The sequence below is a fragment of the Protopterus annectens genome, chromosome 6.part0 (assembly GCF_019279795.1).
Source record: "Protopterus annectens isolate FY-2018-M chromosome 6.part0, PAN1.0, whole genome shotgun sequence".
Lineage (NCBI taxonomy): Eukaryota > Metazoa > Chordata > Ceratodontiformes > Protopteridae > Protopterus > Protopterus annectens.
Genome location: NC_056737.1, coordinates 1,936,078,480 through 1,936,101,046, shown reverse-complemented (window position 1 = coordinate 1,936,101,046; position 22,567 = coordinate 1,936,078,480). Strand labels below are relative to the sequence as shown.

At 42.5% G+C, this 22,567-nt stretch overlaps 1 protein-coding gene across 4 annotated transcripts in view; it reads right to left on the bottom strand.

The window, feature by feature from the left end:
• NCKAP1 (NCK associated protein 1) overlaps positions 1 to 22,567 on the bottom strand; it is a gene marked incomplete in the record, with an annotated part of 2,707,503 nt that overhangs the window by 2,035,006 nt on the left and 649,930 nt on the right. For all 4 annotated transcript variants that reach the window (XM_044075245.1, XM_044075246.1, XM_044075247.1 and 1 more), the window contains 3 exon segments: positions 12,667 to 12,757; positions 12,840 to 12,982; positions 13,090 to 13,146. In XM_044075245.1, coding sequence (XP_043931180.1) covers positions 12,667 to 12,757; positions 12,840 to 12,982; positions 13,090 to 13,146 — 291 coding nt within the window.

Below are 22,567 nucleotides of genomic sequence, written 5' to 3'. Positions count from 1 at the left end.
TGGTGTAGGTTTTGAGGGACTATGTGCTGAGTGTAGTGTGGTGCAAGTGTTTACCTTCTCCTCTTGACTGTCTAGTCCAGTCTTGGGTGAAGAGAGCTTTGCTTCCAGTTTGGCTATATAAGTGCATCTCTCTCAGGTTGTAGTGTTGGGTGGTAGGAGGAGAGGGTTCTCTGTGTACATGAGGCAATTACTGCATTGCCCCAAGATGCCCAGATTCATCAGGTAGACAGGAGAAAACACCGGGAGCTGACCCTTAGACATGCCTGGATAGGTGCTTATTTGTTAAGTACTAGAAACTGTTTTCCTCTAGACAGTGAGGAAAGTTGAGTGCTGTAGTAATTTGTACCTTATTTAGTGCTTACAATAAGTTCTGAACAAGTGCTGAGGTCAAAGAAACAGACGAGTGCTGAAACAAAAACCTGGCTAGTTCTAAGAAACAAAATTAACCTAGAAGGCTTCACTCCAACACAGAAAGGCTTAGGGGTCTAGAAGCCTACAAATAGTCCTGGACACAGCAAATCTATATCCAGGCTAGACTACCCACAGGAAAGGAAGGAAACAAACTTAGACATTTTTTTTTTTTTTTTTTTTTAGTGGAAAGAGAGAAAGGAGTAGCAGAAACTAAACTGATTGGCCTTCTCAAATGTTCTCCCTGTACTGGGTAGAATGAGGTAATGACAGTAGACTGAGAGAAGGGCCCCAGATCAAATTTACACTAGGGGTGGGCAACTGCAAAGCCACCAACTATAAAAACATCATACCAATAGGGAGGGTGGGACACAAACTGCAGAAATGTTTCTCACAGCAGAAAAGCAGCAGTGAGCCTTTAAATGAAAGTTTTAAACAGCTAAATGAGCCTCTAGAAAAAGAGTTTAACTGCAACAAGTTATCAGAAACAAACAACCCAACAGATGCTTAATAAAAGTGGACAATTTCCAGTTAATACCTCACACACAGTGAAACTAGCTAGAAAAATATACAGTACACAAAGTGCTATAAATAACAAAGAAATAAGGAATAAAATAAGCAAAAAAACAGGATACTTAATGTTATATATTATATTTCCGAGTTTGCTCAGTGTCCTTCCTTTGATTAGCTCAGTGTGAAATGGCAGAAACACTCGCAACTTAACTTCTTAGGTAACAGAAAGTTGAAACCTGAGACAACTTTTAAAAAACAAAACGCTCAAAATTTATGGTGAACCCCAGTGAGTTTAGAAGTTACTTTACGAATGCCAGACATTTTAATAGCAATTCCTGGCTTTCTACCTGAATCAGACAATCGTCCAAGTATGAGTATATTTGAATATTTCTCTGCCTGCAAAATGCAATGGTTTGAGCTAGACACTTTGTGAATACTTTGGGTGCAGTAGATAAGCCAAAGGGAAGTGCAGAGAACTGATAGTGCATGCAGCCTGCCCTGAAGCGTAGGTATTTCCTGCAAGATTCCCTTATTGGAATGTGAAAGTAAGCTTCCTGTAAGTCCAAGGTTGCCAACCAGGCATCTTTGCCTAGCAGAGGAAGCAGCTGTTGAAGTATTAGCATCAAATTTGGGGATTACCAAAAAAGTGTTTAGAATAGAGAGGTCCAGGATAGGACGCCAGGAGCTGTCTTTTCTGGGTACCAGGAAAAGTCGTGAATAAAAAACCTTGTCCCTTTTCTTCTGCTGGGCCAGATTGAATAGCCCTGATACTTAGAAGAGAGAGAATCTGCTGTTGAGCCTCTGCCCACAGATTTGAGGGTAGGTCTGGCCAACCGTTTGGGGTTGGTAGGGTGTGGAAGTGGAATCTGTATCCTTGGGAAACTATATTCAAAACTCATTTGTCCTGGGCAATGAGTTTCCAGTTTTTTTGCATGTAGAGCAAGCTTTCTTCCTAAGGGAGCAAGCAGCTGAGCAGGGCTTGGAAGGGTTAAGGTTAAGTCACTGTGCCATTTTCCCGTAGGGGAGTGTCTTACTACTATCTGCTTTGGAAGTGGGAGCCCCCCACTGCTTAGCCCTGTGCGTAGCCTCAGACTGTAACCTAGGTGGTCTGCTATTCCTGGGTTTGGACTGAGAAGGCCAAGACAAGGCTGGAAAGGACCACTTCTTTGAAGGTCAATGCCTACTAAATCTGGGTGGCTGTAGGAAATCTTTAACAGTTTGCATAGATTTAGCTTTTTCCTACATCCTTTTGAAGACTACTACTGCTTTGTTGCCAAACAGGTGGTCTTGGTTTAAGGGAGCATCCAGCAATTTAGCTTTAACATGATCTGGCAAGTTTTGCTCCTTAAGCCAAGCATGCCTTCCAAGTACAGACCCAGTGACAACAGCCCTGCAAGACGCTTCTAAAGTATCAAAACAACATTGCAAAGTATGTTTACCAACTTGTTCAGCAGAATGCATTAAATCCCATAAATCTTTGTGTTCAGCACAGTCGGGAATCAACATCTTTTTCTGTTTAAGCAGTCCCATAATATGCTGCTGGTACTTTAACATATGAAACTGGCAATTTAAACCCCTAATGGCCAAAGTAGCAGAAGTGTAAACCTTCTTACCCCCATCTGTCCAAGGCTCTAAAATCTCTATCAGAAGGGGTAGGATTTTTGGCAGGGGTAGGATTTTTGGCAGCTGTAGCCTTAATGCCCTTTGGACCTTGGGAAATGGTCTCTGGATCCGCAGTAGGATTCTTGAAAAGAAACTTGTGAGAGTCAGGTACTCTGGAATACCGGTCAGGTTTCCTGGGAGCTGGAGGTAAGGTGTCTGGGGTAAGGCTAGATTCCAAGAAAGCATCATCTACAAAGTCCAGAATAGGGGGGAAAGCTAAAGGCCTGTGTTGAGGAAGGAGTAATAATTCCCTAAGCCTCTTTTTGGAATCAGAGTAATCCTGGCTTTCCCAGCGGAAATGCGCCCTAAGAGTGTGCAAGGTTTCACCAAAAGAAAAATCTTTTCGAAGGGAAGCAGAGGGAATATAATCCTCTGCATAAGAATTCTCATACGTAGGATAAAGGCAAATCCTGGAAATCAAAAGAAACAGAAATATCAGAATCCTGATCAGAAGAATCAGAGGGAAAATCAGTTCTAGGTCTCTTAGAGAGGGAAGGCTGGCTTCCCCTAATTAAAGTAATAAAGCCTTCAGCCATTCTAAGCATTTCTTTTTTTAGACATATGGGCCTGACCATGCGGTTTGGACATCGGTTTTCTAGGTGTGGGTCGAGTTTTAGACCTGAATGAAGAAGATTGCGTCTATTTAAAATGCAAGTCCGTAAGCCTGAATACACCCTCAAAAGCCAGTGCCTGCACAACAGCTTTGGATCCATCCAAGGTAGAGACATCCGCAGGTTCCATAGTCAAAGAAGCATCTCGTGGCATACCGGACTCTGAATGGGTCTCAGTAGAGGCCTGCAAATCTGAAGTAGCAGGTATCAGGGGCTGCAAAAGCGCCTCACTGAGTATCGGCGGACTGGCGACTAGCTTAACGGAAGCGTAGTCAGCAGTTTTGGACCTATGCGATCTGTCTCTGTCTTTATCCTTACATTTTTTTCGGAATATTGGTAGTCGGACGCCTTACCGAAGCCATTTCTGGATAGTTATACCAAGTACCAAAATAATTTGCTGCAAAAATAGACAGATGACGACTAGTGCGGTGGTTGAATAAGCCACAAAATCGACAGCAAGGGACGTCGTGGTCTGGGCCTAAGCAAGGAATGCAGTACGAATGAAAATATTTATGAGGTATTTGCTTTCCACAGGTTATACAATTGCTAACTTTTACTGACATCAGTTAAGAGCAAGAAAAAGGATCCCAACGGGGTACTTAGCTTTTTTAAGTCTTCGATTCTGAAACTCGAAAATTAAAATTTCAGGAGTTGGCCGACCGGCACTTGTCAACTGCTTCTGCTTCGGGCACCGCGCGGTAAGAAAGACTGATGTAATGGCATCAGCTGCATGTTTTATACCCCTGATGACATGACGTCATGGAAGAAGAGGTAGCATCCGATGCAGGAATCCAAGACTTTGATAATCAGGCCGGCTGAGGGCTACCTCCAGGCAGATAACCCAAATGTAATGACTGCAACAGTGAAACACGAAGAACATCTGCTATACTTAGCAATTACAGTGTCTCACCTACAGAGGGAGACATGTTATAAAATATCAATTTTGCAGGCATAAACAACAGCAATGTAGAAGGAAAATACCCAGACAGTTCAAAGTCATATTTAAATATGCTATCAATACATGTAACTATATGAAATGAAGGAGTCAATTCTGGGCACATTGCGGGTGCTGCAAACAGCACTTCTGGCTAACATCAAAGGCTGAAACAATACTAATTTCATGCACTTTAATCATACCCTGGTTAAGGAATGGGATCCATTCCCATCATGGTATTAAAAACCCAAAAGACTTAAAGAAATGAAAGGGAGAACTTTTGAAATCTCTTAACTAGTTAACTGGAGCAGCCAAGCCAGCAATCTTAGGGACTAAAAGATCCATGCAGACTTTCACAAAGAGTGAATTAACAAGCATCTGCAATAACATAGTTCAAATAGCTATGCGATATGAAACTACTGAAATTCAGGAAACAAGTTCTGCCTGGGCCAGAAATAAGCAAAAAGGATTTCTGTCACATATGTGAACATTGGCTTTAGATGATTGTCACTGTTGAAGTGGCAGTCTAACCCAATTTGCAAAAAAAAAAGGGGGGTGGGGGGTGTTGGGGACAGATAGATGTAATTTTTTTGCATCTCAGAATACATTTCACCGTGAGTAGGAATGAAAGGAAGGCACAAATCAGGGCTGTGGGCCAAGCAGTTCTTGGCACTGGGGAAAGGAATTGGGAAAAATACCTCTTGACCAAAAAGTCTGAATGTGGAATGATCCCATTTTCTGAGTACAGTTTCTGTTATCACAGCAGTGAGAGAGATCAACACAGCAGAATCAGAACTTAAGTGTTCATCCTGTCCAGTGGGCAGCTTGATTCACCTGGATTGTGAAATGTAGAGAAGAGAGTTCCTCCTCGTTTACTGATATACCTAACTACTGCAACGCTGTTGGACTAACTGAAGATGTGGTCCTAACGACTCCACAATTGCAAAGGATGCTCACATTCCTAGAAAAGTACTGTGGAGCTCTGATTCTAGTGCAGACCAAAGGCCTCAGCCATGTGGCGCTAGCAACGCCCTCTGCATCCCATTCAGGAATCACCTAATTTAATTACAGTGAAGAATTACAAAGGGTCTGCTGGTTAAGAGACTGGTTGGGGTCATGAACTAAAGTTGATGTTTCTCACATGATGTGGAAATCCTGAATGGTGAACTTAACAGGACAGAGTCCTAGGACCAGTGAATCTTGAAGGCCCACTATATAACTCAATATCATACTGTGACAGCATCAGAATAAAGGCTGCCCTAATCCCTAGAACTCGGAGGTAAAGGTTTGCTGAATGCAGACTGTATGTCAACAGAAAGCAAACTGCAGAAAAAAATATCTAATAATTTCACTGACAGTTAAAATGCCCACTAATGTCACTGAATCAAGGAAACAGTCTAAGAAAACTGAGAGATGGAATGGAATCAGGTGGAACTTAGCAAAGCTTAAAGTGATCCCGAAGTAAATGAATGCTGTAAAAACACAGACACACTGTGCTCTGTAAGTGTCACTTAGCTATTAGCAAACAGGAGCTAGACATCCAAATAGGAATATTTTATCCACTGCAGCTGTAAGTGGGCACTAAACAGAAATGTGCATTTCATGAAAAATCTTGGGATGGATGCAAGACCAAACAGAAAAACCCTGAAGTCTTAATGGCTGTCATCTACTTGGAAGTGTAAGAATAGCCTTGACCACTCTGTAATCTTCATTACACAGTTAAGGGTCTGGACAACCTATTGAAAGTATACCCAATCTCATCAGAATAACAGGAGGAGCAAGAAATGAAGTATAACCATATGAAACAACTAAAGCATCATGCTGCTCCAGTATGCTATACATCTCATGGTCCCTTATCTTCTTTGGAATTAAAAAAAAGAAAGACACACACACAATACTCTAGTAGCCACTGTTTTTGTGGCGCATCCTGGATGCCCCCCTTTTCAAGGAACATCAGAATCTCTAACCTTTCCACAGTTATCAGACAAGAGGGATGTCTGTTAACAGTAGAGAAAAGGCATGCAGATAAGAAAACAATATGACAATGCAGTCATTTGCTACCAGTTCCCTTAGCAAAGTACCTCTAGCACTGCTGAATAAAGCCAGTGCAAGGTGGATAGTTTCTTCCTCAAACAGTCGCTATTCAGTGTAAGAGTCAGAATAGCTACGGACTGCCCAGGGGCTGTTCATAGCTTTCGTGAGTATGCCAACGAGCTAGACATTTGAACAGCACCCTTGTTAGGGTCCAACAGAAGAAAACAGCTACGTCCAAAGAGAATAATGCTGCTGGGGATGAAGATTTTAGCATAACTACGGTCTTGACTGACTTTTTTTGTACTCCTGTAAAGTATCACCATGCATGGAGAAAAGTACTGTTTTGTACCTACCATAAATGTAGATGTTCGAGTGTTCACACTGTTGCAGTCATCATACTTGGGTTATCCTGCCGTCAGGCGGTCCCGCAGTCGGCCAGTGTTCCAAAGTCTTGGTCCGGCATCAGTTGCTGTCGCTTCTTCCCTGACGTCAGTGCGCCAGGGGTATACAAGATGCATCCAACACCATTTTCTTCAGTTTTTCTTGCCCCAGATGTCAGGTGCCCCCAAGTGGGTAGGCAATACATATTGCTAATCAAAAATATACATATAAAATAAAAACAATACCTTCAGTTACCAGCAAATACACATCAAAGGTTGTATAGGATAGAAGGGTATAGATAAGTCCAGCTAGTTCAGAGGGGATGGAGGGAGGGTAACCTGGACTGCAGCAGTGTGAACACTCGAACATCTACATTTATGGTAGGTACAAAACTGTACTATGTTCATCGTGTTACACTGCTGCAGTCATCACACTTGGGTTGAATCCCAAAGCTAAGTTTGGGTGGCTGGTCTATAAAGAGTTAGGATTGGCTAAGAGGCCCTGCAGAACTGCAGTGGCAAATCCTGCTCTGGATTTAGAGTAAAGAGGCAGGTGGTAATGCTTGGTGAAGGTGTGCACTGAACTCCAAGTTGCAGCCTCCAAAATTTCCTTGGTACGTACTCCTCTGAGAAAGGCTGCTGAAGTGGCTGATGCCCTGGTGGAATGAGGCCTAATGTTATTAGGGACTGATTTTCCATGCTGTGTGTAGCAGTACCGAATACAGTGTCCTATCCATTTGGATATAGTCTGCTTTGAGGTAGCCTTGCCTTGTGATCTTGCAGCATATGCTACAAACAGCTGATCAGTTTTCCTGAAAGCTTTTGTTTTGTCCAAGTAGAAGCGTAGCTGCCCGAGTATGTCCAAAGAATGCAGAAGTTTCTCCCCTTTATTTTGCGGGTTTGGATAAAAAGTAGGCACGTGGATGGTTTGGTTAAGAGCCACACTAGATACCACCTTTGGCATGAAGGTAGGGTTTGTCCTTAAAGATACCCTATCCTGATGAAAAATTATAAAAGGTTCCACTACCATTAATGCCTGTAGCTCTGAGACTCTTCGTGCTGAAGTTACTGCCAGGAGCAGAGCTGTTTTCCATGACAAAAATTTTAGATCGGCTGTATTGGCTGGCTCAAAAGGTGGTAGGGTCAGTTTTTCCAAAATGAAATTGAGGTCCCAAGTTGGTGTTGGTGCTCTCCGGGGGCGGTCTTATGTTTTTAGCCCCTCTGAGGTACTGCTTTAGTAAGGGATGAGAGAATAAAGGAGGATCCATGTTGTAATGTGCAGAAATGGCAGAGGCATGAATCTTAATTGATGAAAAGGATAGGCCTCTGTCCACCCTCTCAGTTAAGTATTGTAAAATCTGAGGAATGTTTGGGTCAAGGCTGTGATCCTGGTTCCAGGCGCAGAATCTCTTCCATTTTTCTGAGTAAGCTTTCCTGGTGCTAGGCCTCCTGGCCTCCAAAATGACATCCATAACAGCTTTAGAGAGAGGTGTTGCCTGTTTGACTAAAGTATCTGCCATGCAGCCAGGTTTAGGGTTTTGAGCTGACTGTGCAGGATCTGATTGTTTTGTTGAGTCAGAAGGTGTGGAATTTGGGACAAAATCCATGGTGGGCCCTGAGCCAAGTTCCTTAAGATAGGGTACCAGTGCTGGCGTGGCCAGTCTGGAGCAATCAGGATCATCTGTGTTTTTTTTTTGTCTGGCTTTTAGGAGTACCTTTGAAAGGAGAGGCAGTGGTGGGAAGACATAGACTTTTAGGTTTTTCCAGCTGAACAGAAGAGCATCCACTTTCCATGCTTGTTTGTGATGAGTCCTTGTGCAGAATTTTTGTAGTTGGCAATTCAGAGGGGAGGCAAAAAGATCTGTGTCTGGGCATCCCCATTTTTGTGTTATCAAGCTGAAGATTTGTGGGTTAAATTTCCATTCGTGAGGGTCCATGATATTTCTGCTTAGGTCGTCTGCCAGAGTATTTTTCTTTCCTGGCAGGAATTGTGCTTGCAGGTGAACTTGGTACATTAGAGCTGTGTTCCACAAGGTCATGGGCTTGCCTGCATAGGGGATAAGAGTGAGTGCCCCCTTGTTTGTTTATGTACCACATTACTGTGGTGTTGTCTGTCTTTAGTAATAGTTGTCCTGGGTGTAGAAGGTCCTTGAAAGCTGTTAGAGCATTTTGAACAGCCAACATCTCTTTTTGATTGATGTGAAGATGTATCTGGTCTGTGGTCCACTTGCCCTGAATGCATGTTCCTGCCATGTGTGCTCCCCGGGTGTAATCCGAAGCATCTGTTGTTAGAGTTTGCCTGGTTGTGGGTTAGGTAAAAGGCTGACCCTTGTTTAGGTGACATGCCTGTGCCCACCATCAAAACTCCTGTTGTAGGCAGGGAATTATTGGAATTACTGCTTCTAGACTGTGAGAATGTTGAGTCCAAACACTTTTTAGGTACCATTGTAATTTCCTCATATGCAGTCTTGCATATGGTATTAGTAGTATGCAGGATGCCATGAATCCCAGGGCCTGCAGAATTTTTCTTGCAGGGAGATGGGACGTTTTTGCCAATAGTTGAAAATATTGAGTTAGTTGCACTTGCTTGTCTGACGTGAGGTAAGCCATCTGGGCCGTTGTATTTAAGCTGGCACCCAGAAATGTAATCTGTTGTGAGGGCACTAGTTTTGACTTCTTTTCGTTTACTGTATACCCTAGAGAAATTAGCAACCTTTTCACAAACGCCAGATGCTGTAGAAGAATGTTCTTTGTCTCTGCTTGAATGAGGCAGTCGTCCAGGTATGGATATATTTGAATTCCTTTTTTGTCTGCAAAATGCAATTACTGGTGTCAGGCACTTTGTGAAGACCTTGGGCGCAGTAGATAAGCCAAAGGGCAGTGCAGAGAATTGGTAGTGCATTGTACCAGCTTTGAATCGGAGGAATTTTCTGCAATTTTGTCTGACAGGGACATGCAGGTATGCCTCTGAGGTCCAGAGTAACCAGCCAAACCTTCTTGCCCAGCATGGGTAGAAGCTGCTGTAATGTCAACATTTTGAATTTCGGAATATCCAGGTAAGTATTCAGAACTGAAAGGTCCAGTATAGGCCTCGGCTTTGTCCTTTCTGGGGACCAGGAAGAGTCTTGAGTAAAATCCTTGTCCTTGTTCCTGTTGTGGTACTTTTTGTATAGCTCTCATGTCCATGAGGGCTGAAATTTGTTTTTGTGCCTATACCCATTGATTTTGTGGCAGGTCTGGCATTCCTTTTAGCTTTGGTAAAGTATGGAAGTGGAATCTGTAACCTTGAGACACAATATTCAGGACCCATTTGTCTTGGGTGAGTGTTTGCCAGTTTTGAGAAAAAAGTGCTAGTTTTCCCCCTAAGGGGGCTTCCAGAAGGGACGTGCTTGGCGTACGCAAGGGAAAGTCATTGTGACCGTTTCCTGTAAGGTTGACACTTGTCCTTACCTCCTTTTGGGGTTGAGGTGCCACACTGACGTTGTCTGTTTGAGCCTTGGGGTTGAGATCTGCCTCTTGGGCATCTGTATCTGCCTTCTCTGTGGCCTGTCTGACACTGGAAAGGACCAATTTTTGGTTGGCCAATTTCTGCTAAACTGAGGTGGCTGTACCTGTAAGAAATCCTTGACTGTTTGCATAGATTTAGCTTTATCCTCCATTTTCTTTAACACCTTCTGCCTTAACACCAAACAAGGTATCATGTTGTAAAGGGGCATCCAATAACTTTGCCTTAACATGTTCAGGTAACTCTGTTCTTTTAACCAATCATGTCTTTGAATAACAGAACCTGTAACTGCGGCTCTACAAGAGGCCTCTAAAGAATCAAAACCACATTGCAGAGTATGTTTTCCCACCTGTTCAACTGCATGCAATAAATCCTGCATTTCTTTACAATCAGGAGCTTCTGAGCTAGCAAGCATTTTCTGTTTTAACCGAGCCATTAAATATTGTTGGTACTTAAGCATGTGAAAGTGGCAATTTAAAGCTCTTACTGCTAAAGTTGCAGACGTGTATACTTTCTTCCCCCATCTATCCAAAGCTCTGGAATCTCTATCAGAGGGTACTGGATTTTTTGCAATGGAAGCCTTAACCCCCCCTTTTGGACCCTGGGAAATAGTTTCTGGATCAGCAGAAGGGTTTTTGTATAGAAACTTGTGAGAATCAGGGACTCTATAATACCTATCTGGCTTGGCTGATGCAGGGGGCAAAGAGTCAGGAGATAAGCTGGATTCAGAGAACACATCACCCACAATGTCTAGTACAGGCTGAATAGCCAGGGGCCTGTGCTGAGGCAATAAGAGGAAATCCCTGAGCCTCTTCTTGGATTCTGAGTATTCCTGACTTTCCCAATGGAAATGTTCCCTCATGGTATGTAAAGTTTCCCCAAAAGAGTAATCCGCAGGAGGAGAGGCTGAAGGGATCGATTCCTCAGCATTAGAGTCCTCATAGCGGGGTAAAGCGTATCCCTGGTCTGAAGAGGAATCAGAGGAAATGGAAACCTGTTCAGAGGAGTCATAGTCTGTAGGGGGATGGGAACCCCTGATTAGAGTAATGATGTCTTCGGCCATTTTAAGCATCTGTTTCTTAGGCATGTAGGACTGTCCAGGAGAATGCTGTACTTGTTTCTTTGTCTTTAATGGTACCTTTGTCTTGGCTGTTGATTTAATGGTAAGTTGTGAAGGTCTGAAAACACCCTCAGAAGCTGGTGCCTGCTCAGCGGCTCCGGACCCATCTGAGGGATTAGTTTCCTTAGGCCCAATACCTTGAGTTTCCAGAGGCCTAGTTGTCTCCACGTGGGAGTTGGAGGCGGCCTGTGGCTCTGAGGTAGCGGGTGTCAGGGGCTGCAAAAGCACCTCACTGAGTACCGGCGACTGGCCTAGAAGAGGTTTTGTCGTTGGTTTTGAACCTCGGATGCCTGTCTTTATCCTTGCTTTTGCGTTTTTTCGGAATTGCGGTCGTCGGTTGATCCGACGGCATAGTATAATTGAACCTTCGGCCAAAGTAGTGTAAAGCAAAATCAAAACATATTTTTAAAGTGCGTTTGTTAAATCTAGCACAAAACCGACAACTAGTGACGTCGTGATCAGGGCCTAGGCATGGAATACAGTAGGAATGGAAGTCCTTATGAGGTATTTGCTTCCCACAAGAAATACAATTATTAACTTTTTCTGACATCGGTCTGAGGCAAGAAAAAAGTTTCCCCAACGGGGTACTTAGCTTTATTGAAGACTTCGGATCTGAAATTCAACTTCGAAAATCTCAGGAGTCGGCTGACCGGCACTTGCGAACTGCTTCTGCTTCGGGCACCGCGCGGCAAGAAAGACTGAAGAAAATGATATCGGATGCATCTTATATACCCCTGGCGCACTGACGTCAGGAAAGAAGCTACAGCAAATGACGCCTGACCAAGACTTTGGAACTCTGGCCGACTGCGGGACCGCCTGATGGCAGGATAACCCAAGTGTGATGACTGCAGCAGTGTAAAACGATGAACATCTTCACACCTAGCTCTTCAAAAACAGGAAGAAATAATCAATTTTATGACCACATAGCAAGAACCCTTTAAAGGTGCAGTCCTTAAAAAGATGTCCTAAAGTCCTTGGCAAAAGCGGTGAGAATTAGCCAGTAGTGCTGGTACATGGTTATGCTGGATCATGTCACCCTGACAGACACAACAATGAATTATATGCCACTCAGAAGAGTAGGCTGCACACAATGGAAAGAGCAGAAGTCTGGGTCTTACTCTACTCCCTGAAGGTTGCGCTCAGGCATCATCCTTAAGGAAATATACCATCTCATTTAAAAAGTATTGCTAAAATACATCTGGGGAAGACAGTTTAATACCCTCATGCATAACATGAAGAATACAAACACCATTCCAGCCAATCTAAGTTAGGTCCCCTCTCAAACAGGGCCACCGAGTCTGCTACAAAGGGATCACAGATTCACAAAATAAAAATCAGCTGAAGAAAAATCACAACTGACAAACTGCTTTGCTTTAACTACATTCAGCACTTGAAAATCTCAATTAAGAGTAGCATGATTATAATAACACATCAGTGGATGTTTAGGACAGTACTACTAGAAAATCAGATATTTTAAGTCAAGTCAAAAAGTCAATTACCTTGCTATGTGGCACAAATTCTTCCATCATCTTCTTTAAAGGGTTCTCATAATCAACTATCAACTGACCCAGTCGAGGGTATTCTCGGTCACTACAAGAAAAAATGCATGGTTATGCAGTGCTACCAAGGGTATTTTACTTTCATCAGCCCTATTCCCAAGGAAGTGTTTTACCTCGTTCCATGTGACATTTCATGAGCATAGTTGTATAGTCCTATGATAGCTTTTCGTTCTTCAATTCTTGACAGCATTATCATCAGTGTTGTATAGGTGATGATCAAATCCAAGTAATTTTTGGTTAAGTCAAAGTTGACTGTCTAGAATTTGAGAAAAAAAATAAACATTATCAACAACTAACACAGTGAATACAAAAGACAAAGACCAACATGGAATAAAACTGGGTTTAAAGAGAAAATAAACTTACAATATCAAAGAAGACTTGACAAACGTCAATAGTATTGAGCAGCTCACAAACATGGTCCTAAAATAAGGAACAAAAAACATAATGAGCAAGATATATTCTGTTTTAGTTTACCATAAAAAGCAGCAAACGTATGTAGCTAGTAATCATGAAAATATTTAATAAATCAAGGGTTACTGCATGCATTTACATGCAACACTTTGTTAGAAGTGACATGTTTACATCAGAGCTTCAATATGTGCCAAGTGTTTTTTTTTTGTTTAATTTTTTATACACATTTTTTTTTCACTTTTTTGTATTAATTTGCACTTCTCTCTCTCTCTCTCTTCAGAACCACCTAGGCCTGTAGCAACCATACAGCATTTACTTGTTTACTCCACTCCTATCAGACGGGGGGGGTGGCAAACAACCACGGAGCCACATCACTTATCCTGATTAGGAAGTGGATATTTTGTATTTGCCTCCTCCCTTCATTTGTTATCCAAAAGAAACAGTGCAGTGCCTGGTAAAGAGGTTTGCAAAGCTGCATGACTCCAACCCACACTCCAGATCCATAATGACAGATCACCACCACTTTTCACGAACTCCATTTTCAGTGAAAATAATTCTCCCAAATCACTTTCTGCAAACCTGAAACAATTTTCTTTTTTTTTTTTTTTTTTTTTTTCAAAGGCAAACCACAATGCCCTCCATCTATAGGATGACACCCACACATCCACCAAACTTAAAGATTGCACAACAGTGGAGAAAGGGAAAATTCTCCATCATGTCTGAAAGTGTTTTTAGCTCAACATTTTTTTGTGAAACAGCATTCACTGAAAGTTGTGTCAACAGAAAGGCGTATTCCTATCTGTAGCCAACTTCTCTGAGCACTCCTTCACAAGGTGCACTCTTGTTAATTCACAAAGCACAGCTGTTTGCAGGTGAAACTGCTGTGGCAGCAACCTAAACCTGCACTGCGAGATGTGTGAGCTAGCACTGTCCTTCTCATCTGTCCCTAATCAACATCTGTTACCAGTACCCATGCCCACTAACAGTAACCAGATTAGCTGCGACACAGACACGGCAAAAAAAAACTATGTGGTAACATTAGTACTTAACTGGGTCTTCACCACTCAGCCTAATTAACTGCATCTGTCTCTATACTGTCAGATTAAAAAAAAATCTTCTCTCAGTGCTCAATGATCCTCTTTTTTTTAAAGACAAATTGTTTATTAATTACAAATCAAATTAATTTTCAATATGTGTGCCATATGCTAGGCCCACAGAACAGTTTCTGGTGGATCATCTGTTATTGTATAACTTTAAAGAAAACTACTCAACATTTTTGTTATTTTAATGCATCCGATGCAGCCTAAAAACAGCGCTTACATACTCAATTAGGCTTTACTACATGAATACTCTCAAGTCGAATTAATTGTTCACTTTGGGTAATAAAAGCAGCTTTTTTGTCTTTCTATCTAGCCATACATCACAGTTCTTGAGCAGAGAGAAAAAAAGTGATAAAACAAACCAAAGAGTAAGAGACAGCTATTTATATACTACTGACAAGCATAATGTGGTTAACCTTTTCTAAATTCCCCAACTGATGCATGTCAGTCATGATATTAACCCTCACACCTAGGGAGGAAAGATATCTCATTCATTTTATAGATTTACAATTTTCTTCATCCCTAAGGGTTCCCAACCCTCCACATCAAGAATCAGGGGTGTCCCATGGACTCCATGTACTCAAGCCATGGATTCCACTTGGTTCTGTATTCAATGCAACTCTTGGATTACACCAGTCTCTGTTCCTCTTGTCCAATCTCATTTAGTTGCCTCCTAATGTCACTAATTGCTGGGATATTATGCATTTTCCAAATGCAAGTTACACATTTTTTTTTTGTACCAGCACAATTAATGCCCAGAAATGCCACTGGGGTAGAGGGAGGAACAGGTTCTGTAACCACCTCAATAAAAATAAATCTGGGAAGTAAATTCTTGCCTGACCTGGGTCAATAAATTAGAAGAATTGTGTAAGTCCAGGGCATGTATAAAATCTGATGAAGGGCAACCGCCCGAAAGCGCTCATCTTTTGTGTATGGTATGGTGATATTAAAACAAGTTTTTTATCCAAGAGCAGTATCCAGTATCGTTAATTTTGTGCTACTTAGTGTTCTGTTTGGAACTTTTACGTAAACTGGATTTTGGCTAGCATAGACCTTTTCTTCTATTATGTATAAAATATATGAAAGACCATCTCTGCTCGTTCCTGAAAGGCATCTCCATCAACTACCATCAGAACCCAGGAAGATTCTCTCAAACCTGGCTCCATCGATGGGACTCGTGCTAATGCAGAACCTGCCACAATGGCCATTCCAAGAATAAAACACACTAGTGAAAATATTCAATGTGTTCACACCCACAAGAACTTACCAACTCTGAGCCAAGGACAAGGGGCAGTTTCACGATGGTTATGCTAGCATAGACTTTGTATACAGTGATGTGGATACAGTCCAGCACTCGGGACCTTAGCAAAGAGCCTTTAGTGTGCTGTCCATCATCACAAATGTAATCAGGCAGGCTAGCCAAAAAAAAAAAAAAAAAAAAAACGATACTACAAAATTTAATTTATTTATTTATTTTACATTTGTTGACCAGGACTGTCCGACTGAGCGGAAGAGCCCTTTTTCAGTGGAGGCCCGGGGAGAAAAGCTCCAACATATACAATTTTCATTATAAATTAGCATTAATCAGCAATGTTACAGGATTATTACAAGGCATTAAGTAGCAATAAAATGTTATAGTGTCAATAATCCGGAGTATAGCATAACTATTTAAAGATGTATAAAAATAAATAGGTCATTCAGATGAGTATAGTTTTCGGGGTAAGTGGTTACAAAAACCCAATTTTATCATGATGTAGTTGCATGAAGGCAAGACAATTACAATAGAATGTTTCTCTGAGGCAATATGCTTAACAGATTTTAGAAGACAGTAGAAAGAGTAGTCAAGGAAGATTAGACAGAGCTAGGGAGAAGAGTGAGTTTATGGGCAGAAAGTAGATTAAGTTAAGAGAAGTAGGGGATGTTAAAGAGGGAGAGAGCAGTGGCAGGACCAGTGACTTTTAAAGTGATCTTTGGTAGCTGTCTTAAATAGTTTTGAATGTGTAAGGGTCCTGATTTCTAGTGGGAGTCTATTCTAGGCAATAGTGGGGTGATAGCTGTACATGTTGCGTCCAAAGTTAGACTTGGGTTTGTAGATCTGTAGTAGGTCTTGGTTGGAGCTTCGGATAGGTCTGGAGGGAGAATAATGGGAGATGAGAGGAGATAGTGCTGGGCAGTAGGAAGGCCGGTATAGGATAGAATGGATGATCTGGAGCTGAGAGAGAAGAAGCTGGTGGGGTAATTCAAGCTAGTTTAGGTGTTTTAGAGAGAGAGAGACAGTGATGGGATTTGTAGGTTTGTTGGGCAGCAAATCTAGCTACCTTGCTGTAGGTAGATTCGAATTTGGTCAGGAGTGTTGAGTTAAGATTTGTGAGAATTTGAGAATTGTACATTAGACTGGGTAGAAGGTAGTTGACAGAGAGTAATCTTGGGTTCAGAGGTAAGGAATTTCTTGTTACGGTAAAGGAGCCCTAGTTTTGAATTAGTCTTTTTGATACAGTTATTAACACGCAAGTCATATTTAAGCTGATCGTCGATGGTTACGCCTAAGAGCTTAGTACTGGATTCTACCTGAAGAGAAAAATAAGCCACATTTAATTCAAAATGGTAACCAATCCTATCACGACTTCAGCATAACTTGAAGAAAAATGTTATGCTTCAAGTACTATAGGATTTCCAATCACCTAAAACAGATTACATGCCTAAAGAACAACAAAAAAAAAATAAGATGAAATTACCCATTAGCACAAGACAGACAATCTGCCTGTGATGCAATTAAACTGGATTCTGCTGCATGGAACAATGAGCACCTAAGAGGCACAGCTTTCCTCTCTTGGCAGAAGCATGATGAAGTACTGAAGCAAGTAAACCTTGGAAAAGGTATTAAGCATCAAGTTGTCAAACAGGGACAGAAGCACCATGGTTTGCACACAAAGGAGCTTGCTGTGAGGGATGAGATAAAACTGAATATTCATGTACTATCAGGAAAGGTCAGCATAATGTAAGGCAGTGTTCCCTAATCCCCACCTCCTTCACCCTCACAAGCAGAAATCAAGTCTTTCTGCAGCAACAAGATTCTCCTTCTGAAAGGAAGATCACTACAGATAACATTATTACATCTGGGACAATCCATGACATGGAGGTCGAAGAACGTGTGTCTATTGCGGGGTGGTCACTATTGAGTTCCTAGAATGCTAGCCAGTTGAGGCTCAAAACAAGTCTTCATTATCAGTTACACCTCACACTGTATGAATATTCTCTCAACTAATGGATACAGCTTTTAACTAAATGGCAGCACATTTACAGAAACTTAAACAACTTAAAAACTTGCTTCAAAAGTATGAAAAAACTACAAGCTAAATGCTTTCTTTTTCCTAATACTCTTGTGCTTTGCCTGAAATACCCTACATACCTGCCTGCTTTACTACATACTTCATTCCACATGTGTATAAGGTGTGGAAGGTCGTTTATACATCTGGAACTTCTGCACAGTTTACAGTAGTATAAATGAACCATGTGTCAGTTTCCATCTTTTTTAATTTCTCCAAGTCTTTTGGGTTTCTTATACCATGACGGGAACAAACCCCATTCGAAAGTCAAAATAAGATTAAAAGTTCATGAACTTAGTATTACGTTCATAGGTTCATACTAGGCTATCTGCCCTAGGGCATTTATAAGCCTAGCCATAGTGTGTTTGGCTTTCGCCACCCATTTTAAATTAATTTTGCTATGCCCTTTTTCGAGGTTAGTATACTGTGCCTCTGTCTAACAATGACACAGAAGTGATACCCGGGGTAAACCTATGATCCCCCATCCACTCATCAAGATTCCTCTTGAAGAGAGTCAATGAGGGACTCTGCCTAACCTGGACTGGGATTTTATTCCAGAGTGAAGGGAGCCTCTGGGTTATGAATCTGTCCCTCCAGCATGTCCTACTTATTTCAGTGCTGAGGTTCAAGTCTCTCAAGTGAGTAGCTCGATGGAATTTGGATTTTCTGAGGTGCAGCATGTCTATTAATTCCGGGTTGGACATGGCTTTATACGTCAGGCACAGATCGCCTCTGAGCAGGCGGTATGCCACTGAGTAGAGCTGGAGTTTCTTTAACCGGGCAGCATATGGCATCTGTTTGAGCCCTTTGATCCTCTTGTTGAGGTACTTTTGGGGTTTTTCCAGTGGCTGCAGGTGTTTGGTAAGGTACATCCCAAAAGGGGCATTGTACTCAATTATGGGTCTGATGAGTAAAGAGGCACAATGACCTCCCCTGATCTAGATGTGAATCCCTTCATGATTAGGTGGGCTATATAAAATGTTTTTTTAACCACTTTGGCCACGTGGTTGTCAAATGAGAGACTGCTATCAACTTGGGTCCCCAGGTCCCGAATTACTTCTTCCATACTTAATGGATTACCACCTATGTGGTAATTTGTGGGCACTTTGTTTTTGCCAAAGGGGATGACTATACACTTTTTGTCATTTAGCTTAACGCCATGGCTCTGGCACCAGTTGTCTGTTTCTATGAGGCCCTTTTGGAGGATGCTTGTGTCAGCTGGAGAGTCGATTATGGCGCCTATTTTGCAGTCATCTGCGAACTTGGTCAGCCACAGTCCTTCCGTGTTGGCCTGTACCTCCGAGAAATATATACCGAACATGAGAGGTCCCAGGACTGAGCCTTGTGGGATGCCACTTGCAACTGGTTTGGAGTCTGACATGGCTCCAGCAATTCTAACCATGTGGGTTCTGGGTTCTGTCCTTGAGCCAGTTTGCAACCCATCTAGTGACATAGGGGTTTATATTTAAGCTGGTGAGCTTATCTATAATGCCCGAGTGGGGTATTGTATCGAAGGCTTTTGAAAGGTCCAGGTAGGCTGTGTGGACCACCTTCCCCTCGTCAATGGCCTTGGTGACTGTTTCAAAGAAATCAACCAGGTTTAAGAGGCAGGATCTGCCCTTAAAGCCGAACTGGGTAGGATCCAGTGTCTATAGGTCCCCAATATCTTTATTTATGAGGTCCATGATGATCCTTTCCATAGCTTTGCAGACCAAGCTAGTCAGGCTTATGGGGCGATAGTTTCCAGGATCCGTTGAGGCACCACCTTTATGGAGAGGGACCACTGTTGCTGTACGCCACTCTTTGGGCACGTATCCTGTAGTAAGGCTGAGATTGAACAGTAGTTTTATGTTTGGGTTTAGCTCTTCTTGGAGTTCATGTAGGACGCAGCCCGGGACACCGTCTGGTCCCATTGATGCTGTGTTTTTTGCTTTGGAGAGGGCGGCTCTTACCTGAGCATCTGAGATGTCAGGGGGCAGCACTCTGCTGGGATAGATATTTGCCCTTTTGGTGGGGAGAAGTTTGCGCTGAACCTGTCAGCTAGGATGTTGGCAATGTCTGTGGGTTCGGTGTATTTCTTGTCATTTTGGACTAATTCTGAGCATATCTGGGAATTCCCACCCAGGTTCCTAACATAACTAAAGAAAGCCTTGTGATTATCCTTAGTGTCCTGTGCAATTTTTCTCTCGAAGCTGGCCTTAGACGATTTTATGAGTGCCCGTAGTTTTTTGCTAATACTGATCAGAGATGCCTTCCCTTTTTGGGATTTTGCTCTACCATGTAGTAGCGTCCTCCTTCTATTGTATAGTTTGTTTATGGCTGGGGTCCACCAGACAGGACGTCTGCCTTTGGAGGATTGGGTCTTGGTTTTATTTGGGATTGCATGATCCATGCATTCCTGAAGGTGTTCATAGAATGCGTTTATAAAGGATTCTGCGGTCTGGGCCGTATTTTCCACAGGCCAGGGGGCTTTGAAGGATTCCACCTCGGTTTTGAGGAGTGTGAAATTTGCTTTAGAGAAGTTTTTCACTGTGGTTTTCTGGGCAGAGGGTGGGGTCGGGATGTGAATATCCAGTGAGATTAGTTTATGGTCTGATCTTACCAGTGAGGGATACACTTCTGGTCTGGAGAATAGAGTCCCCATGTTGGTGATGATCGGATCCAGTATGATTTCCCCTCTTTGAGGGAGTGGTAACAAGTTGTTCCATAGCATTTGAGTTTATAAATTCTAGGAACCTTTGGGCTAGGGTGATGGAGCTAGAGTAATGCTCCCAGTCTATGTTTGGGTAGTTGAAGTCGCCCAAATATAATGGTGTTTGGAGAGACCTTCATATTTTCCAGTGTTCTCAGGAAGGCCGAGTGGGGTTCCTGGGTTTGGGAGGGTGGTCTGTAGCAGGCTATAAACTGGAAGGCAGTTTTACCCACTGTTAGTTGCACATGGATAGTCTCTGATGCTTCGTGCTGTGCCACCAGCCTGGAGGTGTGGGTATCTTTGACGAATATTGATACTCCCCCTCCTTTTGTGGTTCGGTCCAAGTTTTGGGGCCGAAAAGCATGGTATGAGGTATAACCTGGTAGTGCTGGGTTGCTCTCAGCAGCCTTGAACCAGGTTTCTGTTACTGCACAGATATCGATGTTCTCCATGCTAAGGAGAGTTTTGAGTGCGTGCATCTTGAGGTTTAGACTTCTGGCGTTGAATAGCACTACTCTTAGTTTCTTATCCCTTGTGATACCTATGGAGGTGGGTTTGTCTTTTAAGCCTTGCCTAAAAAAGGCACTATGGGGGTAGCAAGAGCCTTTGCCAATATCTGAAAGTCCAGGAGTGATGGGTGCAAACTGTCCCTATCAAAGCATCGTGGCTTGTCGAGCATGTCATCCCAGGCTGACAGGCATTGGATCCCCTTTGAATGACACCAATACTTAAAGCCAATTGTTGAAATTGATCATCTTGTCTTCTTATTGTGGCATCATTCTTGGTGAGGGTAAGATGCTACTCAAGGTCAGGGTCATGCCAGCCTGGACTACATGCTCAGAGAGCTCCTTTATGTCTCTTTTCATGTAGTCCAGGGAGGTACATCTTAGGTCATTCACACCAGCATGGACAATGACAGAGTCATATTTGTACTTGCCTTGGAGTGACCCAAGTGCTTTTGTTATGTGGCGGATCCTAGCGCCCGACAGGCAGCTCACTGTGACCTTCTCCTTGTTCAGCCTGGTGAGCGGGACGTCAGTGTGCTGACGCTAGAGTCACCTATTACAAGTGTATCAGGTGTGTTGTTTAGCCTTAAGGGCTGTGACTGTTCGGCACACAGGCTTTGTGAGCTATGTGTTGCACATGTTTTGTTTTGGGGTAGCGGTTGCTTGAGTGTCTGCTTTGGAGGTCTCTGCTGCTTAGGCAGATTTTTATTTAGAGCCTCAGAGTATGTTTTTGTGTGTTTATGTGTTTGGTTTGCTGTCGTGGTAGGTGTATGTGAGACTGGAATTGTAGTGAGTGTGGTTTCCTTCTCCTCCTGACTGGTTACGCCAGTACTGAGTTGAGAGAGCTTAGCCTCCAGTTTGGCTATATAGTTGCATCTCTCACATGTGTTGGAATTTGTTGGGAGGAGGAGAGGGTTGTCTGTGTACATGAGGCAGTTGTAACATTGCCTCAAGATTCCCAGATTCATCAGCTGGACCGGAGAGGAGATTGACAACTGACCTTTGGACATGCTAGAATAGTATTGGGAATTCCTTTATAATTGACAAAAGGGCCAATGGGGAACAAGGTACTCAAGGGGGGTTTGTGAGGGTGTAATGCTTTTAATTTTTTACTGCTGACTTATATAATTGCTTTAGTGAGCAAGTGCCAGGTAACTTAAATGCAATGTTTTACAGGTAACTTAAATGCAAAAACGACAAACAGTAACTTCCTTTCAAGTGAAACAAGGAAATAAGTACAGTAAGCAATTCAGATATCACTAAGGATCCACAGAAGCGCAGAAAAGCCGCGTTTTAGGTGGAATTAGCATTTCAGGGAAATAACAGGCATACAAACAAAGCTAGATTAAGCAGGCCTGGATCTAGTCTATGCTACAGCAAACAAGGTGTACCAATTTCAGTAAGAAACAGTTCAAATATGCAGGCACTAAAAGCCTTTAACCAGAAATTCCCAGCTCAGAAGGGCAGTGTCCAGCCTCTCCACCCACAATAGTGCAGACCACAAACCTTCTTAATGTAAAATAACTGGCCTGAAGCCCAAGTGCTTAAACCAGAACTAATACACTTTTAGAATAACAGACACTGAGCCCTCAATCAGCAGTTCCCAACTTAGAAGGATGTAAGCTACCTGTCCTGCCACACAGTGCAGGCCACAAACCTTCCTAATGTAAAACAACTGGTCTGAAGCCCAAGTGCTTAATCCAAAAGACTTAGAATGATAGCTACACTTTAATCAAGTTACTACCAAGCAGTAATAAATACAACTGAATACTTTAAAGAATGCATGGATTAGTGCTTAAGTTATAC